Below are 10000 nucleotides of genomic sequence, written 5' to 3' on the forward strand. Positions count from 1 at the left end.
CAGACATAGACTCACTGGCAGTCAGCCAATGAGAGAGAGAGAGACAGAGACAGAGACACAGAGAGAGAGGCAGAGACACAGAGAGAGAGAGACAGAGACACAGAGAGAGAGGCAGACAGACACAGACTCACTGGCAGTCAGCCAATGAGAGAGAGACAGAGACACAGAGAGAGAGACAGAGACACAGAGAGAGAGGCAGACAGACATAGACTCACTGACAACCAGCCAATGAGAGAGACAGAGACAGAGACACAGAGAGAGAGAGGCAGACAGACATAGACTCACAGGCAGCCAGCCAATGAGAGAGAGACAGAGAGAGAGAGTGAGACCCATACCCAGACATGAAGAGAGTGCTTGCAAAACTGAGAGAGAGACAGAGAACTAGACACAGAGAGAGCGAGAGAGAGAGAGAGAGAGAGAGAGAGAGAGCGCTCTGGCTGTTGTTGAATTAGCGGTCTCTGACGTCAATGGCCTTCCCACCCCTGGCGGCCTTTTAAGCCTCCTTGAGCCCCAATCACGCTTTCTCCACACTCCACTCGTCAGCCCTCAGCGAAAAAAAAGTTGAAGCGGAGTTCACAGCACTGATGGAACGCTGCATGTACACCTGTCCAGCCAGCACTGAATGTACAGCCAGCACTGAATGTACACCTGTCCAGCCAGCACTGAATGTACAGCCAGCACTGAATGTACACTTGTCCAGCCAGCACTGAATGTACACTTGTCCAGCCAGCACTGAATGTACACCTGTCCAGCCAGCACTGCATGTACAGCCAACACTGAATGTACACCTGTCCAGCCAGCACCCAAAGTCAAACAATGTGCAAGACTGGTCAATGAGCTCACTTTCTTCCCCCTGATTCACTTTATTCTGTTTTTTGACTCACTTGTGTAAACAAAGGGAGTCTATGTTTTACCCTGGTGTTCGGTTGTCTGTGTGTGTGTGTGTGTGTGTGTGTGTGTGTCTGTGTGTCCGTGGTAAGCTTTAACATTGACATTTTCTCTGCAAACACTTTGTCAGTTGACACCAAATTAGGCATAAAAATAGGAAAAATTCAGTTCTTTCCAGTCATCTTGTTTAAAACAATATTGCACCTCTGGGATGGGCACAAAAAAATTAAAAAAAGAAACCTAATTATATGCAAACTGCATTTACTGTTATATTTATATTTTTTGTATTCTCTAAACTTGGCACTTTGATCTGATATTCTGACCCAACAACAGCAGTCATTATTATCATTTTCTGTTCAAACAGGACCTTCATTTGCTATGCATGGAAGTTTTATTTATTTTGCAAACGTTTTGGTGCAGACAGTAAAAAAGGGAAATTACTCTGTAATTAATGCTAGTTTGTTTGCTTTTTGACTCACTTGTGTAAACAAAGTGAGTCTATGTTTTAACCCGGTGTTCGGTTGTCTGTGTGTGTGTGTGTGTGTGTGTGTGTGTGTGTGTGTGTCCATGGTAAACTTTAACATTGACATTTTCTCTGCAAATACTTTGTCAGTTGACACCAAATTAGGCATAAAAATAGGAAAAATTCAGTTCTTTCCAGTCATCTTGTTTAAAACAATATTGCACCTCTGGGATGGGCACAAAAAAAAATAATAATAAAAAAAGAAGCCTAATTATATGCAAACTGCATTTACTGTTATATTTATATTTTTTTGTATTCTCTAAACTTGGCACTCTGACCTCTTATTCTGACACAACAACAAGAGGAGTCATTATCATTTTTTGTTCAAACAGGAACTTCTTTTGCTAAGCATGGAATTTTTATTTATTTTGCAAACGTTTTGGTGCAGATAGTAAAAAAGGGAAATTACTCTGTAATTAATGCTAGGGGACTTAATTTATCACAAGTGAGTCTTGAAGGCCTTACCTCTCTTGTTTATTTTGCAAACGTTTTGGTGCGGATAGTAAAAAAGGGAAATTACTCTGTAATTAATGCTAGGGGAGTTAATTTGCTTTAAAGTTAAACTGATCTTTCTCATCTTAAACATTACATTTTGAAATTATACTCCATACATAAAAAGCTTGCATTTTTTTTAAGTGTATCACAAGTGAGTCTTGAAGGCCTTGCCTCTCTTGTTTACTATAGTATGCTTCTTTGGAATTTGTAAGTCAGTTTACTTGTTCAATTTATTTCTATTAATAATGTATTATATCTATTATTTAATACTGAGTATTATCTGCTTATTTGTTTAATTATCATGTATTTGTTCGTTTATTTGTTTATTTCAATATATTTCATGAATGAATTTAATCAGTCTTCTTTTCTTTTCTTTTTTCTCTCTTTTTTTTTTTTAATAATCTTAATATATATCTTGTTTATGTATGTGATTTTACCTCTCTCTCTCTCTCTCTCTCTCTCTCTCTCTCTCTCTCTCTCATAAAGATTTTGTCTTGTCTTGTCTTGTCTTGTCTCTTTTCTAAGATTTATTTTTCTCTCTTTCTTTCTTTCTTTTCTTTGAATCACCCATATCAATTTATTGTCCTTCCTGTTTTAATTCAAAATACCAAACTGATGATTTAAATTCACAAATGTTTATAAGAATAAGGAAGAAAAGTGAAAACCCCACCTTTGGTTTAGTAACATTCTTCTTCATGTTCATCTGAAATGAATCAGTCAATCACACTTTACATTTAAACAGGTCACTACAGATTTATTTAAAAAAAAATTTAAAAAAATCTAAAATGGAGGAAGAAAAAAGTGAAAAAAACAGAAATGAGAGATGCCACATTCATACACACCAACACTGATATAATAGAAACACACATGAAATGATGAAAACAAACACACAAACAACAACAGAAAACAAAAACAAAAAACCCCACAAATATACATTATATGATTTTTCGTTGAAAATGGAGAAGGCAACACCTGACAACTGGTGGCACCACGCCACAACATAGGTCCACACACACACATGAAGGAGGACACACACACACACACACACACACACACACACACACACATGGAGGACACACACACACACACACACACACACACACACACACACAACTTGCCCACGTTCAGTTTCTCTCATTATGTGACAGCTTGGAATATTCAGCTTTTAACTCTGAGTGCTCACCTCAGCACAAAAATAAATGATTAAATGTAAGTAAATAATTAATTGATTTGCTGCATTTGTCATAAGTTTTCTGTCAGCTCTAATACCGTTGGCTTGCTCTTTACTCAGACAAGCTTACGATAATTAATGCATGAAATCCAGAAAATTTGAAAGTGACCTGTGAGCTTAATTTGAGCCAAACTTTATCCTTTTTGAAATACATTTTATATAAAATAATATGGGCATGTGACGATGCTTTTAGCAAGGACAGCCAAAAATTATACTTGCACAGACAGATGAAGCTTTATAATGCTCCTTTTCCCCCACATTAACACTAATTTATTATTTTAATACACAAGATAATATAATATTAATAAATCAAATAAATAATAAAGTTTCTCTGTTTCTACAGAGTTCAAAACAAATCATCAGTGGTCACTCCATCACACATAAGCGAAGAAAATAATATATTAAGGGAATAACAGATACATGTCTAGATCTAGATATGTTGATAGATATCACCACAGCTTTTCACACAAATACACATGTATACACACACAACACAGTCCCCATATGCTCTACCTCTCTACACAGTGAGAATCAGTTTTTCAGCTGAAAAGTTAAGCCAAGGCTGATTTTGACACTTCTTCATTTTCTTTGTTGAAAACAAAGACATCAACTGATCAAGGCCTGGACTTAACATTCATTGTAAAAAAAATTTTAAAAAAGAAAAAAAAAGAGAAGAAATTTTATAGCACATCCTACATCATCCAGTGTGTACTTCAAGCATGTGGTGCAGCATCCATGCTGTTTAAATTTCAATTTTGGGATTACTATGAAGACTAAGTTTTAGTCACCTGTGGAATCATTATCATTTCTTGTTACCGTCTCCCACTGGCCATATTATCATATCTTGTTACTGTCTCCCACTGGCCATATTATCACTGTCTCCCACTGACCATATTATCATTTCTTGTTACTGTCTCCCACTGGCCACATTATCATTTCTTGTTACTGTCTCCCACTGGCCATATTATCATTTCTTGTCACTGTCTCCCACTGGCCATATTATCATTTCTTGTTACTGTCTCCCACTGGCCATATTATCACTGTCTCCCACTGACCATATTATCACTGTCTCCCACTGGCCATATTATCATTTCTTGTTACTGTCTCCCACTGACCATATTATCACTGTCTCCCACTGACCATATTATCATTTCTTGTTACTGTCTCCCACTGGCCATATTATCATATCTTGTTACTGTCTCCCACTGACCATATTATCACTGTCTCCCACTGGCCATATTATCATTTCTTGTTACTGTCTCCCACTGGCCATATTATCATATCTTGTTACTGTCTCCCACTGACCATATTATCACTATCTCCCACTGGCCATATTATCATATCTTGTTACTGTCTCCCACTGACCATATTATCACTGTCTCCCACTGACCATATTAATTATTATCATATCTTGTTACTGTCTCCCACTGGCCATATCATCATATCTTGTTACTGTCTCCCACTGGCCATATCATCATATCTTGTTACTGTCTCCCACTGACCATATTATCATTTCTTGTTACTGTCTCCCACTGGCCATATTATCATATCTTGTTACCGTCTCCCACTGGCCATATCATCATTTCTTGTTACTGTCTCCCACTGGCCATATCATCATATCTTGTTACTGTCTCCCACTGACCATATTATCATTTCTTGTTACTGTCTCCCACTGGCCATATCATCAAATCTTGTTAGTGTCTCCCACTGGCCATATTATCACTGTCTCCCACTGACCATATTATCATTTCTTGTTACTGTCTCCCACTGGCCATATTATCATTTCTTGTTACTGTTCCAATACAAATTTATTTACCATTTAATCTTTTTAACTAATCATTTGATTTCTGATATCTATGAATAGATACAACTGTCTATTGATCTACTGACCTGTCTTAGTCAGCATCTATATCTACGTGTTGATAATATTTTTCTAAGCATTGTTATTTATTTCTAAAAAAAAAAAATTCTTGATTTGCATGCTGTCTGTTTTATTTTTCTATTTTCAGAACAGTACAGGTTGGTAGAACTTTCAGATAAATTACAGATTTTAAATCTGTCAAGTCTGTCTGCATAGCAACATCTCTGCCTGCAGTAGCAAGAGAATCAATGGTTTTTACTGCATGGTCCTTTGGAATATCTGATTACCTCTCATGCTTCCGTCACCTACAGTGTCATCAGTGTCTCTCGTCTTACTTCCGGGATTTAATCTATGCTGTTGTTGGGTTTTTTTAAATCTCCAGTTGTCTGACCCAACCCACTCCCTAGACTGTTTTTCAGTTGTCTCCCATTGATTTCCCAGAAAATCTTTGCCCAACCCCTCCACCCCCCAGCCCCCTCCGCCCCTTATTTTTTCAAGCTGCACATATTAGTACTGTAATCTATGATCTGTAGGTGATGTGTCGGCCTGTCACCCCAGTGTAGTAATGAGGGATCAGTGTGATGTGTAGGCCTGTCACCCCAGTGTAGTAATGAGGGATCAGTGTGATGTGTAGGCCTGTCACCCCAGTGTAGTAATGAGGGATCAGTGTGATGTGTAGGCCTGTCACCCCAGTGTAGTAATGAGGGATCAGTGTGATGTGTAGGCCTGTCACCCCAATGTAGTAATGAGGGATCAGTGTGATGTGTAGGCCTGTCACCCCAGTGTAGTAATGAGGGATCAGTGTGATGTGTAGGCCTGTCACCCCAGTGTAGTAATGAGGGATCAGTGTGATGTGTAGGCCTGTCACCCCAGTGTAGTAATGAGGGATCAGTGTGATGTGTAGGCCTGTCACCCCAGTGTAGTAATGAGGGATCAGTGTGATGTGTAGGCCTGTCACCCCAGTGTAGTAATGAGGGATCAGTGTGATGTGTAGGTCTGTCACCCCGATGTAGTAATGAGGGATCAGTGTGATGTGTAGGCCTGTCACCCCAGTGTAGTAATGAGGGATCAGTGTGATGTGTAGGCCTGTCACCCCAATGTAGTAATGAGGGATCAGTGTGATGTGTAGGCCTGTCACCCCAGTGTAGTAATGAGGGATCAGTGTGATGTGTAGGCCTGTCACCCCAGTGTAGTAATGAGGGATCAGTGTGATGTGTAGGCCTGTCACCCCAGTGTAGTAATGAGGGATCAGTGTGATGTGTAGGCCTGTCACCCCAGTGTAGTAATGAGGGATCAGTGTGATGTGTAGGCCTGTCACCCCAGTGTAGTAATGAGGGATCAGTGTGATGTATATGCCTGTCACCCCGATGTAGTAATGAGGGATCAGTGTGATAACAGACAGTGGAATGGGCACAGAACTGTCTGTCCTGCACTGTTAGACTGTTCTTGGCAATGCCACCTAAGCTGTTTGTCAAATGCTTGTTCCTGTTTGTTGTTTGTTGTCAGATATAATTATTTCTTTTCAATAACCTGGAAGTGGTAAAACTGAATTTTAAAAATGGACAGGCTGGATCTTAAAAAAAAAAGTTTTTTGAACTGTTTAACAATTGGCACATATAATGATATATATCATTATGTGATCTTCATTTTCTGTGTAATGAAAGGCTTATTAATAATCAAAGTATTATGTCATTTAAAGTTCATGCACAGAATGTCTGAAAAGAAATGTCATCTTAGTATAACAAATGATGACAAAAATAACCAAATGTTTAAAAAAAAAACCCAAAAAAACACTAACAGATCATGTCAATGTTTTGAACAAAAAATTGTACACATGTATATTACATTATAACTGAAAGATAGGACATAAAGTGAAAGTATTATAATTGTGTATACATGTTTGTTTGTTTAGTTCACTGAGTATAAATCATATACCAACTCTAAAAAGTAAAAAACCAAAACCAAGTTCAATGAGTAGGTGGATGAGATGCCTTGTCTGTCAAGTCAATACAAGCTAGTACACACAACAAGTCAATACAAGTTAGTACACACAACAAGTCAATACAAGTTAGTACACACAACAAGTCAATACAAGTTAGTACACACAACAAGTCAATACAAGTTAGTACACACAACAAGTCAATACAAGTTAGTACACACAACAAGTCAATACAAGTTAGTACACACAACAAGTCAATACAAGTTAGTACACACAAGTCAATACAAGTTAGTACACACAACAAGTCAATACAAGTTAGTACACACAACAAGTCAATACAAGTTAGTACACACAAGTCAATACAAGTTAGTACACACAAGTCAATACAAGTTAGTACACAAAACAAATCAACAGAGAATCCAACTGATGTCAGTCACTAACTAAATGTTCTGTTATAACTGCTTAAAACTAAGTTAAAGCAGACAGTAAAGTATTTTGCAGAGAAGTGAACTAAGCTGAAAAAGATTCAACAGAAACTCAGAAAATGAAATTTATTGAGTTATTCATCTAAAACGGTACCATCTTGCAAATCTGATAAAATATTAAGTTAGAAATTATATATTTTCACAACACACAACCATACACACTTTCAGTTTCTCTCACTCACACAGACACATTAACTGATTAACTGTTGGTGTGTGTAGTGTGCGTATGGTTCTTCGTCTTCAATTGTGTGTGTGTGTGTGTGTGTGTGTGTGGGTGTAGGGGGGTGGCAGTTGTCTTGTGAAGATATATATATATATATACACACACACACACAATTATCCGGATACATGTATTATGTGTATGTGTGATTTGTGTATGTGATATTGTGAGAGAAAAACAGAGTAAAGGGGGGCGGGGGCTCCAGCCTCAAAAGAAAACTTTTTTGTTGTGACTCCATCACATCCCACTCTCTGCTGAAATCAACCCATGTCCATCAAAACTGCCAATAACTGTTCTACCAGCCCTAAGATCACACCAGTTTCCACTTTTATCCACTCGTTGGACTCCAAGGCTATCTCGATACCAGGCAGTTTTTCCTTCCTACTGCGCATCAATCATCGGCGTGAGTCAAAATAAATCAACCGATTCAAAGTGAAAAGCCGCTATATCGATCCTTCTCTGTCAATCAATGAACTGCGTTGGACTCCATATCCCCTCACAAGCCAAACAGCTCGACGAATTTCTTCGTTTTCACAAGCATTTACTATTTTTGCCTTTGTCAATCGAAAAAGTTTGCCGTGGCGTGTTCTCTTGTCATTGTGCGCAGCAGTTCTCTTTGTTCCTAAGAAACGATTTGCACTGAAGGCGAATGATCAAGGCATTAAAGACGACCTCTAAAACTAAAAAGGTACATTTCTCTTGTGTAGAATCACATTCCGATCAAATGTTATCTGAAAAGTGTGGTATTTGGAAATGAATCTGAACTCGTTTGGCCCGTTAGTTTGCTGAGGTTACAATCAGCTGTAACCAACACAGGCAACAGGTACAACTGTTCTTTGTGTGCTGGGCAAGATCTAGGACAAAGAGAAAGAAAAAAACGAACCCCTCCGTGAAAATTAATATCACTCACCTATTTTTGCCAGACTGGCCAGCAGAATCCACAGACATATAACGTATGGTACTTCAACATGGTGGAAGTCCCAGGTAACTAACTGGTAACGCTCCGTTTCGTTGCTGTTTGTTTCCGATCCTGTTTGTGTTTCATCACCACAATCAACGGAGCCGACGGAGAGGCTGAGAACACAGACTGAAGCTACGAGAAAACCGGTCGCCATTGGAGATCTTTTTAACACTAACCACCCCATTTTCAGGCTCATAAACATCAGCGTATACAATCCACTAGTCCATCCATACTTATCTGCCACGTTTCTTCATCAGCAGAGGCGACAAGATACATTTGATCACGAGTGGAGGCGTTCCACCACTCCCCACTTTTGAAACGACTTCTCGTCTGCTAGACTCGACCACCTCCGGGGTGAAAGGACGTTGCGCAGGCGCAGAGGAGAGTTCATGCCGCCTCCTCGTGCTCTGCTATCGATTGACCCTGAGATCGGCAGTGACGTCAAAAGTATTTGTCACAGCTGCAGAGAGTATTGAGACACTTTTCAGTGTCTCTGACGCAACGACTTAATTATGCGGCAAGCTTTGTCACCCACCTGTGAAAGGAAGGTGCGGCCTACCGACATAGTAAACTGACGAGTCCAAGAAAGAGTAGACGTGGAAAAAACTATCAAGAATACTTTTTAAATTATAATTTCTGGAGGGGGGGGGGGGGGGGGGGGGGGGGGGGGGGGAATATAATGAATCAAGACGGAACTGAAACCTAGTGTGTTTACCAGGAGGGTGGACACTTTTTTTTCTGTCAGCCAACTGTCTGTATATTTGTCTGTGCGTCTGTCAGTCTGTCAATCTGTCTGTCAACTGTCTGTATCAGTATTTGTCTTTGTGTCTGTCGTCAGTCTGTCAATGTCTGTCGTCAGTCTGTCAATCTGTCTGCCAACTGTCTGTATATTTGTCTGTGTGTCTGTTGTCAGTCTGTCAGTCTGTCTGCCAACTGTCTGTATATTTGTCTGTGTGTCTGTCGTCAGTCTGTCAATCTGTCTGTCAACTGTCTGTATATTTGTCTTTGTGTCTGTCGTCAGTCTGTAAATCTGTCTGTCAACTGTCTGTATATTTGTGTGTCTGTCGTCAGTCTGTCTGTCAACTGTCTGTATATTTGTCTGTGTGTCTGTCGTCAGTCTGTCTGTCAACTGTCTGTATATTTGTCTTTGTGTCTGTCGTCAGTCTGTCTGTCAACTGTCTGTATATTTGTCTGTGTGTCTGTCGTCAGTCTGTCTGTCAACTGTCTGTATATTTGTCTGTGTGTCTGTCGTCAGTCTGTCAATCTGTCTGTCAACTGTCTGTATATTTGTCTTTGTGTCTGTCGTCAGTCTGTCTGTCAACTGTCTGTATATTTGTCTGTGTGTCTGTCGTCAGTCTGTAAATCTGTCTGTCAGGTTCTACACAGGGGATATAAAT

General features: G+C 39.4%; 1 protein-coding gene across 1 annotated transcript in view; it reads right to left on the reverse strand.

The window, feature by feature from the left end:
• LOC143285561 (putative Na(+)/H(+) antiporter nhx-9) overlaps positions 1–8952 on the reverse strand; it is a 73635-nt gene extending 64683 nt beyond the window's left edge. Inside the window, exon 1 of the mRNA XM_076592948.1 lies at positions 8553–8952. Coding sequence (XP_076449063.1) covers positions 8553–8805 — 253 coding nt within the window. The 5' untranslated portion in view covers positions 8806–8952. The remainder of the gene's footprint in view (positions 1–8552) is intronic.
• Positions 8953–10000: the final 1048 nt, after the last annotated feature.

This window comes from Babylonia areolata, chromosome 9 (assembly GCF_041734735.1).
Source record: "Babylonia areolata isolate BAREFJ2019XMU chromosome 9, ASM4173473v1, whole genome shotgun sequence".
Lineage (NCBI taxonomy): Eukaryota > Metazoa > Mollusca > Gastropoda > Neogastropoda > Buccinidae > Babylonia > Babylonia areolata.